At 43.5% G+C, this 20,511-nt stretch overlaps 1 protein-coding gene across 3 annotated transcripts in view; it reads left to right on the forward strand.

Annotated features, from left to right (window-relative positions):
• Window positions 1-20,511, forward strand: part of ARHGAP26 (Rho GTPase activating protein 26) — a 485,399-nt gene that overhangs the window by 265,717 nt on the left and 199,171 nt on the right. For all 3 annotated transcript variants that reach the window (XM_065873120.1, XM_065873121.1, XM_065873122.1), the window contains exon 13: window positions 13,632-13,697. In XM_065873120.1, coding sequence (XP_065729192.1) covers window positions 13,632-13,697 — 66 coding nt within the window. The remainder of the gene's footprint in view (window positions 1-13,631; window positions 13,698-20,511) is intronic.

Here is a 20,511-nt window from a genome sequence, read left to right on the forward strand (position 1 = left end):
ACTGCGCCACCAGGGAAGCCCTCCCCCACTATTCTTTTTTTTTTTTTTTTTTTTTTTATGCGTTACGCGGGCCTCTCACTGCTGTGGCCTCTCCCGTTGCGGAGGACAGGCTCCGGACGCGCAGGCTCAGCGGCCATGGCTCACGGGCCCAGCCGCTCCGCGGCATGTGGGATCCTCCCAGACCGGGGCACGAACCCGTGTCCCCTGCATCGGCAGGCGGACTCTCAACCACTGCGCCACCAGGGAAGCCCCCCCACTATTCTTGATGTGCATGAGATCTTTGCTCTGCCATGCCATCTGTCCTTGTGTGGCCAACCCCTTGGGGCTGGTAGGAGTTTCATCATCAGTCTCCAATACCTAACCCACCTGGCTCTTTGAGGGGCCATCCCGTGTTCCTTCTTAGTGAGCCTCCTCTCGAGAGCCATCTGTTGCTCCTCACGTGTCACGCATGATGCTGGGAGAGCCAGAGTCACATGTTTCAGTGGCTCGAGCTTCCCAGGCACAGGACTGTAACATGACGCACTACTCTCCCATGGGCCTTTGACAACACAACCAAAGCTGCTTTGTATGTTGTTTCTGTTACACATGCTCGTTCTTTCGGCCGTTATTCAGGTCAGACTCTCTGATGGTGCTGGGTCAAGGCTTTTGTTTTTTCATGAGGACAAGATTGAGCACTGGGGGAGGAGCTGGGAAGGGCATCATTACCTTTGCTCTGCTTGCCCATTGCCCTGCCTGTGGTGTTTGCATTCCCTTCATCTCTCTGCCTCAGCTTCCCTTGATCTGTAAAACAGAAAAAGAGGTTGAGTCTTGAAGCTCACATGGGAAGACTTGACGGGATCACATGGGTCACTCTTTTTAAAATGTTCTAAAGCCTTCAGCCATCGCTAAAAGTCCAGCAGTCTCATGAAAGCAACGAAGGGCAGGAAAGAGGCTTTTCTTTTGCCTTTTGCTTCCAGTTGCCTTCAGTCTTTTGTGAGAACACCCACAGTTGAGAGGCCGGGGAAGGCAGCCACGGGTAACCAGGATCCCTATGGGATCAGAGCCATCCAGCGGCTGCCAGGTCTCCACTGGTCGATGCCTTATAAATAGAACATTTCCCCTCTTAAACCTGGGAAGGATAGACGGCATTAGTGGGCATGGCAGCCTGGCCTCCTGTGCGCTGGCCCACGAGGCAGTCAGCTGAGGGCACCTTTCCCTCCAGGCTTTTTTCCACGCCTTTCAGGCCAGGCTGATAGAAGACAGGTGCTCACTCCTTCCCTGGCCTGTGTTCCCTTCCCACTGCCCCCAGCCCCTCTCGGCCCTTCTTTCTCCTTTCCCCTCCATGGCAGGTTTCCTTCACCAGCACTTTCGTCTCCTGAGCCACAGTCAGGGGAGATGGCCTCATTCTATCTCCCCAAGTGCTGACCCCCTGCACCCTGCTTTTCCTTATGAGTTGTGTGCACGGCACAGCTGGTTGCTGTGGCCCTTGTGGCGTGGCAACACCCCAGCTTGAGTGTACTGGGGTCTAGCAAGGGAAGAAGGAGAAGGAACGGGTTGTTGTCTCAGAGATACTATTCTTTGGGTTCCCGGCCCTTTTGTTGGGTGACACCCCATCCCCCAAGGACATGGCTGGCTGTGGTGCTCCTCAGACTTACCTGGACAGTCAGGAGCCTTTCTGCTTGTCCTAGAGGACACTTCACAAATCCATCCTCTCCTCAGCCAACTTTAGACTGACAGATGCAGCCAGTGTGTGACCTTGCTGTGGCCTAACACCCCCTTCCGCTCACTGGTGTGGGCTCTGGACAGACAGCAGGCTGTCGCCTGACAGGTGCCAGCTGCCCCTTGGCATCCCAGTTTGGGCTTCAGCCAAGCAACAGTGAGCAGGTCCCTGGTGGCATCTTTAACTCTTAAAGCCCAGTGTAAGGGCTGTTGAGACAGAGACTGAAAGATTTTCCCCACTGCCACCAAGTGCAGGCTCTTGATTAATGATGTCATTAATGGTAAACATTATCGTTAGCACATACTATGTAGGGGGCAATGTGCTCAGTGTCTGACCTACATTATATTATTTGATCTTTGTAAGAATCCTGTGAGACAGATGGTAGTATTGACCCCATTTTCAGATGAGAAAACTGAGGCTTCATCCTAAGTGCAAACTTGTGGTTACTCAAGATCATTCCTTCCGACCCTAATCAGTGTTCAGAGTGTGAAACTCCCATTCAACATGTAGGATTTAGTGGAGGCTATCAAGTACTGTTGCCCACAGCGGAGGGGTGTGGGGGAACAGTGAGTAATGGTTGGGAACCTTGGCTCTAGAGTATTATTACACGCATGCGTTGGAATCCCAGCCTCGTGGCCTGCTGAGTGTGTGGCCTTGGGAAATTAATTTCTCCAGGCCTCGGTTTCTTTATCTGTAAAATGAGGATACTTTTACCGCCTACATCATTGGTTTGTTGAGAGGATCTAATGGGATTAGAATGGAAATTCTTAAATCAGTGGTGCCTGGTATTCTAAGCAGTCATTAAATGTTGCCCTCTGCTGTTATTATCAATAACATCATCGTTATCCGAAACCAGAGGCTATTTTTATAGAAGCCTGACACTGGACAGTTTCTTTTAGAGTTCCTCAGAGTGCCTTCACAGACATTGCTTTATTTGATTTCTGCCATGCCTGATCTTTGAGATGAGGAAAAGGGTTGGAGAGGTGATGTATGCCCGTGTCATACAACTTCATGGTGACTCCAGGTGCAGTTCTTAGGCCTCAGATTCTGAATGGCATCTCTTTCCCTGCCTTTTATTGCCTCAGAGTTTGTTGTGATCAAAAAATAGCTGAACTCTTCCTAGGGCAGATAAGATGGGAGGACGGTTAGGTAGAGGCCGGAAAGGGATCTAGCTGGACAGAGGCAGTTGGTTTTCCACTTGAAACACTTCCACCTTTGGAAAGCTGGCGGTGATCTCTATTGGTTGAGAAATCAGTGCACAGCCACCCAGGCCTCAAGGCAGAAAGGAATTGAGGCCACTGGACTGTAATGCATTCTCAGATGTCCAGAGTCCCAGGTTGGCGACAAATGGTCCTGATTAAGATGGTTCGCATTACCCAGGCTTGTGTGAAGCCGTGCTCCTTCACTGCTATCCTGAGTAGGAATTTTAAGGGGGACTAGGAGATTGCAGATGTAAAAGCCCACAAGGAGACAGTCCTCCCTACCCCACCCCTCCAAGCTGATCTGCAGGCCTCAGCCTGTACTGTGCAAGAGCCCAGACGCAGCCACTTGGGCTGCCTGTGCTGTGTCTGGCTGAGAACTGGAACAGTTTACAGCTGTCTTCGAGCCTCCGTTGACTCAGGCTGAGAGCTGGCAGGTATATTCCAGGCCAGGCAGGGATTTCATCTCTCCTCCTGCTACTTATTTTACTTGCTTTACTCTCAGTCCCTCTCAGCTTATTTTTCCTTTATGTGTGTCCCCAGAAACCGTGAAAAAGAAGATAGGTCCCTGTGTAGGTGGTTAGCTAGGGAAGAAAATTCTGATTGGTGGCATTCATGCATAGAGGCCGGGGGATGAATGAGATCCCTGTCAGTCCTGTTGGTCTTGTGCTTCCCCCTGCAGAGCCCCTGAACTCTAGAAGGTACCAGTGTTCAGCCAGCGGCTCCCCACTCATGTTCCTAGAGTGTGAGGACTTCTTTACCTATTGATTTCTGGTGTCTCTGCTGGTGAAAATGTGGGTTGTATTTGTTGCTTCATTCAGGAAATGTGTATTGAAGCTACAGTAAAGCTGTCAGGCAGGGACTTCATCTGCCTTGTTGAGAGAAGCAGACAGCAAACAGTAAGCAAGCAAACAGAGGGAGGCTTCCAGGTGGAGAGAAGGGCCATGAAGTAAGAGCAAAGGAATAGAGAGTAACAAGGGAAGGGTGGCTATTTTATTTTATTTTAAATTGATTTTTAATTGAAGTATACTTGATTAACAGTGTTGTGTTAATTTCTGCTGTACAACAGAGTGGCTCAGTTATATATATATATATATATATATATATATATATATATATATATACACACACACATATATGCATATATACATTCTTTTTTTAATCTTTTCCATTATGGTTTATCCCAGGATATTGAGCATCGTTCCCTGGGCTACACAATAGGACCTTGTTGTTCATTCATTCCATATGTAATAGTTTGTATCTACTCATCCCAAACTCCCAGTCCATCCCTCCCCTGAAGGGTGGCTATTTTAGATACAAGGAGCAGAGGAGGCCTCCCCCAAGAGGTGACATTTGAGGAGAAACCTGAACAAACAGAGGGAGGGTGGCCTGTCAGGAGCTGGCAGAGGAACCGGCACGTACAAAGGCCCCCGTGGCAGAGGGGATGAACTAGCAGTGTTCAAGGAGTATCAGGAAGGACCCTTGTGACTAGAAAGGCAGAGGCCAGAGGGAGAGTGGTCAGGTAGGCTGGACCATGTGAGGCTGTGGTCAGGAGATAGGATTGTGTTGTAAGTGTCATGAGAAGTCCCTGGAGAGTTGTGATCAGGTGAGTGACATGAGCCAATGTATATTTTTAAAAGATGATTCTGCCTGCCGGCAGAGAATAAACTGTAGGGGGCAAAAGGAGAAACAGTTGAGAGGCCATTGGAGCAGTCCAGGCAAAAGATGATGGTGGCTTGGACCAAGGTATTAGCAATGGACATGGTGAGAGGTAGTTGGATTCTAGGCGTAAGTTATTACTGATGGGACTGGCTAACAGATTGGATATGGGGTGTGAAAGACAGCAAGGAATCAAGGATGACTATTGAAATAGGACAGCTTGCTGGTAGAATGTGGTACCCTCCCATCTTGTCCTTTCAGCTAAGTTGAAGGTGGTGTGTGGTACAAGTTAGGACAGTAGTTCCCAAATGTGTTGTTTGTCACCTTCATTATTTTTTTTAACATATACATATGCCACCTGTAATATTATTTACTTACTAGTTTTTAAAATCAATTCACTCTTTTTAGACTACATTTATTTAAAAAACATATCATGCTTTGTGTGATAAACCAATAAATTTATAATGCTTATTAAAATAAGTGTATAACTACCGCAAATATTTATTTGTGAACTACTTAGAATCATTTCATATACCCCAATGGCACAAGCCAACATTACATTTTGAGGTACATAGCACTGGTGAATCATTATTATCGATGGGGACTGTGGAATAGATATTACCCATTAATTAATAGTCAGTAAGCGTTTGTGTCTGTCTTTAGTGATAATAGTTTTAATTGCTTGGTGTGCAGTACAGTGTTATCTCGTGTGATTCTCACACCTACTGAAGCACAGCCTCTGGGAGGGCACCCAGAATCTGCATTGCAACAAGCATGCCCCTGAGTCTGTGGTCCGCTAGATTTGGGAACTGCTACTGGAGTAGAAAGGGCAGAATCCAGAAAATGTAACCCCAGCCCCAGTCCTTTTCTGACTAATTATGTGAACTTCAGCGGAAGAGCAGGGAGTAGAAGAGGATGAGCCCTGGAGTCAGCCCAAGTTAGAATCCTGGTTCCACCACTCACTAACGCCATAATCACGTAGAAGTTCCTTAGCCTTGTTTGAGCCAAGGTTTCCTGCCTACAAAATAGGGATGGTGATGATGATGATGTGATGCAATTAAGTGCTTAGCCCGGAGCAACGCTGTGTGCTCAGTAAGTGTTACTACTGCCATCATCATTGTTGGTACCACTTTAACATCATGAGCCTGGCTTTGCTCATCATAAAAACTTAACAGATATACTGGAAAAATCGAGTAAGCTATAATTTATTAACTTTTCCATAAACGGTAATGTATTGTCCTTCATCAGACTTAATTTGTGTGGAAACACAGCAAGAAGTTATTAGTAAGAATAGTAATAATAGGTACCCCATCGGATTATTGTAAGGTTAACATGAACTTGGGTATGAAGAGTTTCTCATCAACTGGAAAGTTTGATTCAAATATTATGATGTACTGTAGTTACTACATCCTCATATTGTAGTACTGTTAATGACCATTTTTGGATATCAAGTAAGTCTCAGTTGCTGTGCATTTCATTTGACCTTTGCAACACCTAGGTGAGTTATCCCGACCACACAGGTAAGGAAGGTGAAGCTTCTCGCCTAAGATCATATCCAGCCAGAGGTGGCAGAGGCCGGATTCTAAGCCAGGTCTGTCTGGCTTTAGAGCTCATTGTTCTTTTTCTAGTACATACCACTTCTGTCTGTGTGACTTCGGTTAATATTAAAGTTCATTCGTATTCCCTGAGTACCTCGCTGGGGAGCAGAGTATAGGGCAGGCAGTGGAATGGGATGGGACACAGGATTGGGGAGCTGATCTGGGATTAAAAACTGGCTCTGGGTAATTGCCCAAGTAGAGAGCTCACACCTTTCCTGGGCCCACTGGAAGCTTCATGAGGATGGTTTCCCAGGGGCCACAGCCAGGGAGCCCTGGCAACTGTGGGGCTTCACATGCTGAGGAGAAAGGGTGTGAGCCCCTCTGAGTGTGTGAGCCAATTGGTAATCTCTTCTCCAGATGGGATTTTGTATTCAATTCAATGTGGGTGTTTTTCTTCATGGCTTTTAATGATGCTGAAATGGATTAAATTCAGAATGAGCGAGACAGGCCGAGCTTTAAAGAGCAAATCACAGAGCAAATCACACAGGGAAATTGAGTAAATTTCTGTGGTGAGAACATGTCCCGGGAACTGTCCATAAAATGGTGGGCCGCTCTCAGCAACTCCAGACAACCTCCTGTATCCATGCACATTAAAAGCGCAGCAGTGACTTCCTTTACGTCTCAGTTCTCTTGTTTTTATTTCTAGCAAATTCCATTTCTCCCATAAAAAACACTTGAAAGGTGGTTTTTTGATCAAAGGAAAGTTTGAATAAATTTCCTATGGAAGTTTTTCAGACTAGGAAAAACTTGTCAAATACCAGCTTTAGCAAAGTGGTAATTCCATCTAATTCATGCTGAGCCTAATTCAGGTAGGTCAGCTCCTCTCCTTTTGAGGAGAGGTCTGAGGTCTGTTAGAATTTCTGGGATGCACATATGGGGTAACTTTGGGCATATCCCAAAGCATCATTTTTTCAGACTATATGTCCATCAGTCAACCTATGATATGGAAAGGTCCCTTCTATTCAGAATTGGTGATTTGGCCACTTGTTGCCTAGTTTCTGGGTGTTGTGAATACTAAGGATTTGGAGATAGGCAACAGCAGGTCAGTAATTTTTAGCAAAGGGGCTCCTGGACCTGAAGAGTGCGTAGCACCAAATTCTAGGGGGGAATGCTCTTGTCTTCTAGAGCTTTCTCCATGCTCAGGCCTGTCTGACTGTTTAGATGGCTCAGTTAGTATGACGTGAAAAGAAGTAGCCAGCCTAGTTTCATACCACATGCAGCACAGTGACAGTGATGCCTCAGTGGGCAAGCAAAAGATTTCTAAAAGTGTCCAGGAAAACTAAACTTGGTTTTATCTCTTCTATTCCATGTCTTGGCTTGCACAGCTTTCGTTTTTCCCTTCTCTAGGACTGATTCTTGGGGCTGTACTGCTTGGTGGTAATACCTCTTTGTACTGATACAGGAAGGAAGGAAGCGGTTAGATTAAGCCATTCATTTCTTTATTTAACCTCTATATCCTCACAAAAGATGGAATAGCTGAGGACCAGAAGCTTCCTTAACTCATCTACTTTCATAGGGTGTACATCAGTTGAAGTTTGAAAGGTAATTTTGACTCTAAGACGCTGCCCCTCAGCAACTCTTCCTGCCATTCAGTCACCAATTTACCTATCCTTGCATCCAAAATGAAAAATTACACCAAATGAAAAGTTACAGGCTTCCACTTCATTTCTAGCACTATAGGGGACAGTGAAAGACAGAGATATAGTAGTGAATTAAATAAATAAGTAAAGTTATACATGGACCATTGCCTTTATGAATGCATATGTAGTTTGGTAGACAGACATTTTTTGCAGGATCATACCATTCATTCATTCATTCATTCATTCATTCATGCCATACCATGCAGCTTGTGGGATCTTAGTTCCCCAACCAGGGATTGAACCTGGAACCTTGGCAGTGAAAGCGCAGAGTTCTAACCACTGGACTGCCAGGGAATTCCCAGCATTATACTAATAAAGGTAAACCTGTAATTGTGCTGCATACTCTGAAGGAGAGGTTGATGGCATTATATCCAAGTGCATGATGGAGGCATTAATCTAGGTGGAGGGGTCAGAGAGGCTTTTTTGAGGAGATGATACTTGATGAGGGAGACCTGAGAATTCTGAGTTATTTGGGCCAAGGGGCTCCCAGGTGAAATCCACAGCTTGTGCAAAGGCTGAGGAGAAAGCGTGGTCAGTTGGATACTCGGAGAGGAAGCCAGCGTGGTTGGGATGCTGAGACATAGGGGAGGGACTGAGATGAGGCTGCGGCCAGACCATGCAGGGCTGTGTGGGCCATGTTAAGGGCTGGGGTTATCGTCCCAAGAGCAGTGGGGTGTCACTGAGTGTTTAAGCAGAGAGGTGATGTGGTCTGGTTTTGTCAAGGTCATGGGTGCTGCCGGGTGGAGGGCAGCTTGGAGGGAGCCAGAGGAGGTGTGAAGAGACCAGTTAGGAGGGCCTTGCAACCATCCTGGTAGCAGATAACCAGGACCTGGTCCAGGACCAGGGTGGGTGTGGTGAAGGCAGAGAGAACTAGATAATATTGAGACTCAGTAGGAGGTAAAATTGAGGTGATAATTTGGATATGGGGGGTAAGAAAGAAGGGGAGTGCTGAGGGTTAGACTCATGATTTTATTGGAGTTCTCACCCTCTACCATCACCTATATACCTCTTTGGGGTTTTATTTTTTGTTTGTTTTGTTTTTTTTTTTGAAGGCCAGGCAGTGTCAGGTGAGGTAGTGTGAGGTACTAGAAGCTACAGAACAGGGCATTGAAGGTTATGCTAAAATCCTGTGTGTACCTGGCCCACCAGCCTCCTTCTTTTAAACAATTTGACTGAACCTTACAGTATGTTGTTGTTTTAAGCCCATTGCAGTAAAACAGTCAGTTCCTGAATTTGACCTGCCTCCTTCCTGTCTGAGTTCTTACCCTGGGCATGATAAACATAAGCCCCAGAGGTCGGCCAGGCATCCTCCTCCCACTTCAGCCCTAATATTCTCCAGGTTGGCTGAGAGTCAAACCACCTGTCTCATGTCCTCCTGTTCTCCAGAGAGCTTTGAGAAAATAGGTTTGTGTGACCCTGGCCCTTTCCTTTCTCTAAAAGCAGACAAATAATGCTTCAAAAGTTGACATGACAGTTAAGAGGGTGACCCTTTTCTAACTTGGTGGGTCAACCTGGGTGTTTGGTGCGAGCTCTGTGAAGTTCATTATACGACAGCTGTTTGGCCTGCCCTGCGCGTAAAGCTGGGCAGAGGTGAACTCGAGGGTGAGTCAGGAAGGTAAGCTGGTCCAAGCCTTAACTGCCAGACGGTGGGTGTCAGGCCTGGGAGCCACCGGCCCTGCAACAATTCATCAGCAGTCAAATTAAGGGAATAATGCAAGTAGATATTTGATGAGAGATTATTTCTGGAGATTATAAGGATACAGCAATTGCAAATAAATCCCTGACCTTTTCTGAGCCTGGGCTCAGTAAAAGAGCTGAATCACCTGCTTGAAGGGATTAAGGACAGCCGCTTCCATCTGGCGGGCTGCTCAAACTCTTTCTGTCATTAGCAAACTCTGCTTGGTGGTGGTGGTGTTCTAAACCTTTTAGTGGAAACTGGATTTTCCAAGTAGGAGATCTCAATTAACTTAGATTATGTACCTGCTGGACAGAGATCAGGACTAATGATCTGGGTATGGATGCACTGTAGTCCCTATCACATCAGTGGTACTCGGTACATGATAAATAAGAAAGCAGTTGTTCATCATTAGTAACCTAATCATAACATCAGCAGGAAACTCAGGCTGATGAGAGTAGCAGTCAAACCTGTGTACGTGCGTGTGCATGCCTGCGTGTGTGCGTGTGTGTATGTGTGTGTGTGGTGGAGGGGTACCAGAGACAGAGAGATACAGGGAAGTGCCAGTGCAGGGGGCAGTGTAATAATTTATACCAGTTCCAGTTCAGAGATTTGGAATAATGACAGGTAAACTGTTATTTCGTGAGTTCCTTATTGGGAACTGTTGTTTGATATGAATTCCATTTCTTAACACAGTTTTGTTTATAAAACTGCAATAATTATCAGTACGCGACTTGAACACATCAGAGGCTAATAGAGAGTTACCTTGTGCTCTTAGCATTTGACTTTGCAGTATGTGAATTTGTTATATGTATTTGGACTTAGACAACTAATATATACTAATAAATACTGTTACATGTGTAATGTGGAAGGCCTTTATGTGTAGCATCTGTGTAAGATTTATTTCAAGAAAAGGGGTTTGCTGGTATAAAACAAAATGGAGAACTTCTAATGTTGGGAAAACCAAAGAAGGAACATTTATTCAGAGATTTGTGGGGGGAGCGCAGGGGGTTGCTTTGCCATTTTCCAAAATAAATAATTGTAGTTAATGTAGATTAGTGGAATTTGGTTTTTTTCTGGATATACTTGGGAGGTTCCATTGTGTTCTCTTCCATTAGCAGTTACTTTCCTAGAAAAGAATCCAGCTTCCCACAGTTCCATGAGAAAAGGTCAAGGACTGATTTGTCTCTACAGGGTTATATCTAGCTTTGTCCGTATTTCTTCTGCTAGTTGGGCTGGTGGCTTTATGAGCACATATCTTCTGGCCACTGGGGTCATCACTGTCAGCTGCCAGGTTATTTCCAGTTTTTCAAAACTTTTACCCATGTTCACAGGGTAAGGAAGCAAAATACTCTTTGTCCAGAACAGAAGTTCATCAATGCCTAGAACAAGACCATGTTCACAAACCTACTCTTAAAATTTCCAAATTTGGAATCTGTCTCAGCAGCTCCCCAGAGCACTGTCCACAACTGCAGTTCTTAATCTCCCAGACTTCTTTGACTATCATTCCTATGCAAGGATCCTCTTAAGCACATCTCAAAAGAAGAACCAAAAGGCTTCAACTGACTATTGAATCACATTATGGACATTTGGGAAACCTCCTTAAGTATAGAAAGTAATTTCCCCTCTAACAAATACTTGCCAGTAGGCTCTGTTCTGACTGTTGTATAAAGGAATGAAAATTCTCCCCTATACATGAAAAGGTGCCCAACATCATTAGTCATTAGGGAAATGCAAGTCAAAACCACAATGAGGTACCATTTCACATGCACCAGAACGGCAGTGATAAAAAAGACAATAACAGATGTTGGCAAGGATGTGGAGAAATTGGAACCTTCATATGTTGCTGGTGGGAATGTAAAATGGTCCAGTGCTTTAGAAGGTGGTTTGGCATTTCCTCAAAAAGTTAAGCATAGAGTTACCGTATAACCTAGCACTTCCACTCCTGGGTACATACTGAAGGGAAATGAAAATATACGTCCACACAAAGATTTGTGTGTGGTGTTTCTAGTAGCATTATTCATAATAGGCAAAAAGCAGAAACCAACAGCTGATGAATGGGTAAATGGAATGGGGTATAGCCAGACAATGGAATATTTAGTCATAAAAAGGAATGAAGTGCATTAATGCTACAACATAGAGGAATCTGGAAAACATTATACTAAGTGAAAGAAACTAGATACAAAAGACAGTGTATCATATGGTTGCATTTATATGAAATGTCCAGAATAGGCGAGTCTATAGAGACAGAAGGTAGATTTGTGGTTTCTAGGAGCTGAGGGAGTGGGGGAAATAGGGAGTTACTGCTAATATGTATGAGGTTTTTCATGGGGGATGATGAAAATGTTATGTAGAGAGTGGTGATCTATATACTTGTAAATATACTAGAAATTAATGAATTGTAAGCTTTAAATGAGTGACCCTTACAATATGTGAATTATATCTCAATAAGGTCGTTATTTTAAAAAAATCTTGCCTAGATTCCAACAGATTTTTAGGCTGTGTATTACAGTTTGTTTAAAATTTGGGAAAAGTCTATGGTATGGGTTGAGTTTCATTTGGAAGAGTGATCTCGATCTGAGTCAGAAAGCTTGATACAACCCGATTTGCAGAGTAAACACTTGGTTCATACTAGAAGAAGCAAGGGATTGAGTTAGTAGGCTCCTTATAGCTTTAAGGGTATAAGAACAATGGTTTGTATAGCAGGTGGTCTCCAGGAAGAAGAACATTGTTTTCCTCCTTTTCTGGTACTTTACTTACCATCCTAGAGGCCAAGTATATTTATTAATAAGTACCACCAAGTGATAGTACACATGTAAGAGCAAGAGCTGATTCTCTTTGGGAAGAGAAGTTTGGGAAAATTAGAATTCCTTTTTAATTTGATTTGGGGAATTTTCAGTGATTTTTTAAAAGGATTATTTTCTTCATTGGACCTACATTCACCCGTATATTAAGAATTGGAGAGATTCCATTTGGGTTAGATCCAAGCTGAGTTCAAGTTCAGCTCAGTTCTCATATTTTACAAGTTTATTTCTTGTCCTGGGATGATGACAAATGTTTATAAATACTCACCTTCCTCCTTTCTGCCATTCCCTTTTCCACTCGGAACACTGGTTTGTAGAATGTCTTGTCCTGATGTCCTAAGGAGGTCAAAGATGAACCCATTCTTAAAGATTACCACCCATGTCTAATCATTGGGTAACCAAAGCATGGGGATGAATTTTGGTGGGTTTCCAGCCCTGTTGCCAGGTGGGCAGTTGGTTCTATGCTGTGGAGAAAGTTGCTGCTATTTGCCATTTATTTTCTGAGTGACATTAGGGGGTTTTGGAGCAGATGGAGGACCTGTCACCGCCTGCTGATTTACCACACAGAGGATGGCTCTTCTGCCTTATTGCTTTTTCCTTAGATAGCTTCTTTGTCCTTGGCTATTTTAATTTTCCTCCTGGTCACTTTTCCTTTTTTCTAGTCATCTGAGCAGAATTTTATTCCTCTCTTTAATTCAGAGTCACTTTTTTTTTTTTAATGTTTACTTTTATTTTATTTTTCAGTCACTTTTAAGGCAGTTACGGTTGTACAGGCTCTGGAGCGAGTCTCCCACATATTAACTCTGCAACTTTGGTCAAGATATTTAGCTTTGCCAAATCTCAGTTTCTTCATGTGTAATTTGGGACTCATGATAGTATACCAACCTAGAGGACTTGCTAGGATTAAACAAGGTGAGCTCTGTGGAGCACTTACCTGACATTTATTGAGCATTTACTTTATGCTTTTTGAAGGAGACCAACAAGCAGTTAGTCCTACAGCTCCTGATAATAACAAAACAAGTTAAAGTTTGCTTAGTTATTCCTTCAGTAAAGTGCTCATCGCTCTGCGCTGCAGTTTCGTCAGCTGTAAATAGAGGATAACCTTGCAGAGAGTTACCATGAAAATTAAATGAGATAGTATGTGCAAAATGGTACTTAGCACTGTACCTGGCATATGGTAAGCTCCTCATGAATGCCAGCAATTTTACATTTTGAATCATTCCTGTACTTTCAGTGGAAAAAATGAAAAGGCTCCATGGCCACACCATGGGACTGAGTCATTCTGGGTTGGTCAAGCACTGTTCCGGGGTTGGTGTGCACGGCTAGCAACTTGACTGCCCCTTTCTTCCTCTTTCAGCTGCACAGTTGGACAGCATTGGCTTCAGCATCATCAGGAAATGCATCCACGCTGTGGAAACCAGAGGTAAAGTAGTTCAACAGATGGCGTTATTCTCAGTGAAGGTTACGCATCTGGTGAGGTGGCAGACCTGCTACCTGCTGTTTCCCAATTTCAAGTGACTCATTAACTCTCCAAATGCCATTGGCGGTGTGTTTCCACAAGTCCTGTTGCTCTGGAGTGCAGAGGCTCTCAACTGATTTAGTCGTCACCCTCTTTGGCTGATCAGAAGATTGTTTTAAATGCATGCATATCAAATACATAGGATTATAAGGAATCCAGTTACTGAAATTCAGTTAAAATACTAAAACCATGGTTGTGATATAATAATATATGTGTTTCTTTGCTAACACTTTCAGTTACCGTGGTGGGTCTGACAACTAGCATAATTCAGAAATAGTGATAGTTCAGGGTGTCTGTAACAACTGTAACGCGTTCGGAAAATATCTGTGGTTTCTGACCAAGTTGCAGGTACTGCTAATGCTGTGATTTGTTGCTTATATTGCAGTGGAAGGAAATGTTTAATTTCACTTATAGATTAGTGGAAATAAAGATGTGGTTGTTTTCCTATGGAAGTTGATAGACACCCTGAATTCTCTAGTGGGCCACTTGGGGTCTGTAGACCCCAGGTTAGGAACCCTGCCCTGGGCACTATCTGGGTAGGGAGAAGGGGTCAGGCCCCTGTTTTCCTGCCGTGGTGCTGTGGTCAGGCCCTGCCTGTCAAACACTGACCTTTCCTGGGTCCATAGGAACAGCGCTTTGAGGTCAGGGAAGCTGGTTCATCCCCGTGATCTCCATCCCCTCCGCAAAGATCGCCGCAGAGGGGATTCCTCAGTTCCGGCAGTTTCGAGCTTTGAATGCACTGTCTGTTGTACGCAGAGAAAAGCTGATCACTGTCTTCCCACTGGATTTGATTTGAACCATTGTCAAAGATGGGAATCTTATTTATTCTACAGCCTCTCAACCCTCCAGCCCTTTTTATTTGTTTGAGGAAGTTCTGTCTTTTAAAACAGAAATATGCCAGTTCAGAAATATAAGCATGTTTATAAAGGCTATGAAGCACTGAGTAGAGGGGAAGAAAAAAAAATACCCTTATAAGTTCTATTCCTAGGTATCTAGTCAAAAAGTATTCTTTCCAAGGTAATTATTTTAATGTGTGCTAACATTCTTATAGATGTTTCCTTATTTCTGCTATACCTTCCTTCAATGAAGAGTTAAGGTAGCTTGCAAAGATATGTAAAATATAGGCAGAGAATGTAAAGTAGTAGGCGAGATTTCTGGGAACTGATCTTGAGGAAATAAGGTCATGGGCCAACTTGAGCCACAAAGATGTTTATACTATGGTGTTAAGGTAAAAACATCAGAAACTGGCCAAATGTCTCAAAAATTGGTTACATCAACCGTGTGCTCCATGCATGCAGTGAAACACTGAATCACTAAAAATGCAGTGGAAATACATTTATTGAAATCCAAGATTTTCATTATTATATATCAAGTGAAAAATGCAAGTTACGAACCAGACTGCCCACTCTGAACGGGTTCTGGGGATAATGGGGAGGGGAGAGATCATACCTGCACAGGTTGTCAGTGGGTGTCTCTGCTGGTTTTCACTATCTTCCATGGATTTGTCTATTTTCCATAACTGCAGTTTCTACATTTTTTTAAGTGTGTATTACTAAGGTAATTTTTCAACAGCCAGTTGATTTTTGCTCATCATTTTAAAAGAAAAGAATGAGAAATCAGAGGTACAGGCTTAACAAAGGTAAAGGCATAAAAATAGAGTCAAAAATGAGTTCAAAACAGAAGTCCCCTCCCCTCTACAATGAAGTTCACGTACATGCCGGAGGTGGGCTGACCGCTTAGTCTCTCAGTTTTCAGCCGCCAAAACCAAGAGGGCCACCTAATCATTTAAAATCCTTCACAGAATCTGTGTGATAAATGCAAACGCATAGCTCAGGAGGATGACTTTTTCTGATATAAAACCAGAAAATATGTGCAATAAGCAGTAGAGGAAGAAGAGGGTCACCGCTTGGTCTGGTCTCTTAGCCTCTGCCTCCTCGTCCCCTCCCCCTCTAAAATGAGGATGAACATGATGTATTTTAACAGCTAGAGAAGTTTTCATTTAGCACAAAGAGGAATCGAGGACGGTGTGTGTTAAATGCCATTTTTGCATAAATGCTTGGAAGGAAGTGGGTTGTCTCCCTACTGCAGTACGTGTATGTACACACATATTGGTGGTGACCAGAGGTGAACAGACTTCCCGTACTCTCTGAGGTCCATTAATCATCCAGCAGGAGCTGGGAGTGTGTCAAGCTCCAGGAAAGCACAAGGACAAAAGAAGTAGAGATGTTTCAGAAAGGATAAGCCCTTCAAGCCACCCCATGAATGAATAATGAGTTCTGCTACTCAGTAACTTGGGGCCCATCCCTTAGGAGACCCAGGGTCTCCTAGCCGGTGAAGCAGGCAGGATGATGTACATGGTTTTTTTTGTTTTTGTTTTTTTTTCAGCTGCGTCGGGTCTTGGTTGCAGCACGCAGGCTTGTCTCTAGTTGCAGCGCGTGGGCTTCTCTCTAGTTGTGGCATGTGGGTTCTCTCTCTAGTTGTGGTGCCCAGTCTCCAGTGTGCATGGGCTCTGTAGTTTGTGGCACGTGGACTCCCTTGTTGAGGTGCACGAGCTCAGTAGTTGTAGCGTGAGGGCTTAGTTGCCCCGCCACATGTGGAATCTTAGTTCCCCTACCAGGGATCGAACCCATGTCCCCTGCATTGGAAGGCAGATTCTTTACCACTGGACCACCAGGAAAGTCCTGATGTACAGGCTTTTACAATCCATTTGAGCTGTAAAATCCTCTCATTCCAGACCACTTCCTTTTGTTTATCAGTTCCACTTTTGTAGAGGTCTTGTTGAAGACACTGCAGAATCAGCCTTTTCCCAAGTTTATTCCAGGAAATTTTGTTTTGACCCCAAACTGACGAATGTTTTATTCATTCTGTCCTGTATTGTAGACTGATCTAGGTGCTGGGGATGTAACGGGAAAGAAGACAGAATCACTGTACTTAAAGTTTACATGGTAGTTGTGGGGGAAGACAAACAAGAAACCGAATGAGAAAGATGATTTCAGATACTGTTAACTGCTATAAAGAAAAGACAACTGGGTAAGGCAGTGGCCAATAGTGTTGGTCATTGGGATGCTTTCTATTGAAGAGGTTGCATGTAAGCTGAGACCTGAATGATGAAAAGATCTGGGAGAGGAGTGTTACAGGTAGAGGGAATCTTGTTCAGAGGCTGAGGTTTGGAGGCATGAGCTTTGTATATTGGAGTAACAGGAAGGCCATCAGTGCTGGAGCAGCATGAAGGTGGTTGATAAAGCAGTCAGAGGTGGGCCTGTGCTCAACCATGTAGGGCCTTACAGGCCGTGGTGAGTTTTGATTGTGATCCAGATGCAATGGGAAGCCATTGGAAGGTTTTTAAGAAAAGAGATGGTTTGAACTGATTGATACTTTGAGAAGCTCATTTTGGGTACTGGGTGGAGAATGGACATCAGGGGAATAAGAGTCAGCAAGAGACCAGTTAGTTGAGAGGTGTCAGATATGATGGGCTTAGGACCAGCGGGAGAAAAGTCATTTCATATCACTTGGTCTGAATGTAAATGATACAGTGATGATCTAATCCTTGCAGTTAAATGAACAAAGTACTGAGGCGGGTTAGTTTTGGTTCTTTGTTTGGGTGTTTGAAGGTAAACCCCTTTTAGCCTATTTGAATGTTTTCTTGGGTTTAAGAAAGGTGACCCACTTTTTTCTTTTTTTTTTTTGTGGTACACGGGCCTCTCACTGTTGTGGCCTCTCCCGTTGAGGAGCACAGGCTCCGGGTGTGCAGGCCCAGCGACCATGGCTCATGGGCCCAGCCGCTCCGCGGCACGTGGGATCTTCCCGGACCAGGGCACGAACCCGTGACCCCTGCATCGGCAGGCGGACTCTCAACCACTGCGCCACGAGGGAAGCCCCTCTTTTTTCTTTTTTTTTTTTTTTAACATCTTTATTGGGGTATAATTGCTTTACAATAGTGTGTTAGTTTCTGATTTATAACAAAGTGAATCAGCTATACATATACATGTGCTCCCATGTGTCTTCCCTCTTGCGTCTCCCTCCCTCCCACTCTCCCCCTCCCACCCCTCCAGGCTGTCCCAAAGCCCCGAGCTAATATCCCTGTGCCTTGCGGCTGCTTCCCCCTAGCTATCTACCTTACTACGTTTGTTAGTGTGTATATGTCCATGACTCTTTCTCGCCCTGTCAAAACTCACCCTTCCCCCTCCCTGTATCCTCAAGTCCGTTCTCCAGTAGGTCTGCGCCTCTATTCCTGTCTTATCCCTAGGTTCTTCATGACATTTTTTCCCCTTAAATTCCATATATATGTGTTAGCATACGGTATTTGTCTTTGTCTTTCTGACTTACTTCACTCTGTATGACAGACTCTAGGTCTATCCATCTCATTACAAATAATTCAATTTCATTTCTTTTTAAGGCTGAGTAATATTCCATTGTGTATATGTGCCACATCTTCTTTATCCATTCATCCGATGATGGGCGCTTAGGTTCTTTCCATCTCCGGGCTATTGTAAATAGAGCTGCAATGAACATTTTGGTACATGACTCTTTTTGAATTTTGGTTTTCTCAGGGTATATGCCCAGTAGTGGGATTGCTGGGTCATATGGTAATTCTATTTGTAGTTTTTTAAGGAACCTCCATACTGTTCTCCATAGTGGCTGAACCAATTCACATTCCCACCAGCAGTGCAAGAGTGTCCCCTTTTCTCCACACCCTCTCCAGCATTTATTGTTTCTAGATTTTTTGATGATGGCCATTCTGACTGGTGTGAGATGATATCTCATTGTAGTTTTGATTTGCATTTCTCTAATGATTAATGATGTTGAGCATTCTTTCATGTGTTTGTTGGCATTCTGTATATCTTCTTTGGAGAAATGTCTGTTTAGGTCTTCTGCCCATTTTTGGATGGGGTTGTTTGTTTTTTTGTTATTGAGCTGCATGAGCTGCTTGTAAATTTTGGAGATTAATCCTTTGTCAGTTGCTTCATTTGCAAATGTTTTCTCCCATTCTGAGGGTTGTCTTTTGGTCTTGATTATGGTTTCCTTTGCTGTGCAAAAGCTTTGAAGTTTCATTAGGTCCCATTTGTTTATTTTTGTTTTTATTTCCATTACTCTAGGAGGTGGGTCAGAAAGGATCTTGCTGTGATTTATGTCATAGAGTGTTCTTCCTATGTTTTCCTCTAAGAGTTTGATAGTTTCTGGCCTTACATTTAGGTCTTTAATCCATTTTGAGCTTATTTTTGTGTATGGTGTTAGGGAGTGATCTAATCTCATACATTTACATGTACCTGTCCAGTTTTCCCAGCACCATTTATTGAAGAGGCTGTCCTTTCTCCACTGTACATTCCTGCCTCCTTTATCAAAGATAAGGTGTCCATATGTGCGTGGGTTTATCTCTGGGCTTTCTATCCTGTTCCACTGATCTATCTTTCTGTTTTTGTGCCAGTACCATACTGTCTTGATTACTGTTGCTTTGTAGTATAGTCTGAAGTCAGGGAGCCTGATTCCTCCAGCTCCTTTTTTCGTTCTCAAGATTGCTTTGGCTATTCGGGGTCTTTTGTGTTTCCATACAAATTGCGAAATTTTTTGTTCTAGTTCTGTGAAAAATGCCAGTGGTAGTTTGATAGGGATTGCATTGAATCTGTAGATTGCTTTGGGTAGTAGAGTCATTTTCACAACGTTGATTCTTCCCATCCAAGAACATGGTATATCTCTCCATCTATTTGTATCATCTTTAATTTCTTTCATCAGTGTCTTATAATTTTCTGCATACAGGTCTTTCATATCCTTAGGTAGGTTTATTCCTAGATATTTTATTCTTTTTGTTGCAATGGTAAATGGGAGTGTTTTCTTGATTTCACTTTCAGATTTTTCATCATTAGTATATAGGAATGCCAGAGATTTCTGTGCATTAATTTTGTATCCTGCTACTTTAACAAATTCATTGATTAGCCCTAGTAGTTTTCTGGTAGCATCTTTAGGATTCTCTATGTATAGTATCATGTCATCTGCAAACAGTGACAGCTTTACTTCTTCTTTTCCGATGTGGATTCCTTTTATTTCCTTTTCTTCTCTGATTGCTGTGGCTAAAACTTCCAAAACTATGTTGAATAAGAGTGGTGAGAGTGGGCAACCTTGTCTTGTTCCTGATCTTAGTGGAAATGCTTTCAGTTTTTCACCATTGAGGATGATGTTTGCTGTGGGCTTGTCATATATGGCCTTCATTATGTTGAGGAAAGTTCCCTCTATGCCTACTTTCTGCAGGGTTTTTATCATAAATGGGTGTTGAATTTTGTCGAAAGCTTTCTCTGCATCTATTGAGATGATCATATGGTTTTTCTCCTTCAATTTGTTAATATGGTTTATCACATTGATAGATTTGCGTATATTGAAGAATCCTTGCATTCCTGGAATAAACCCCACTTGATCATGGTGTATGATCCTTTTAATGTGCTGTTGGATTCTGTTTGCTAGTAGTTTGTTGAGGATTTTTGCATCTATGTTCATCAGTGATATTGGCCTGTAGTTTTCTTTCTTTGTGACATCCTTGTCTGGTTTTGGTATCAAGGTGATGGTGGCCTCGTAGAAGGAATTTGGGAGTGTTCCTCCCTCTGCTATATTTTGGAAGAGTTTGAGAAGGATAGGTGTTAGCTCTTCTCTAAACGTTTGATAGAATTCACCTGTGAAGCCATCTGGTCCTGGGCTTTTGTTTGTTGGAAGATTTTTAATCACAGTTTCA

Source organism: Phocoena phocoena, chromosome 3 (assembly GCF_963924675.1).
Source record: "Phocoena phocoena chromosome 3, mPhoPho1.1, whole genome shotgun sequence".
Taxonomy (NCBI): Eukaryota; Metazoa; Chordata; class Mammalia; order Artiodactyla; family Phocoenidae; genus Phocoena; species Phocoena phocoena.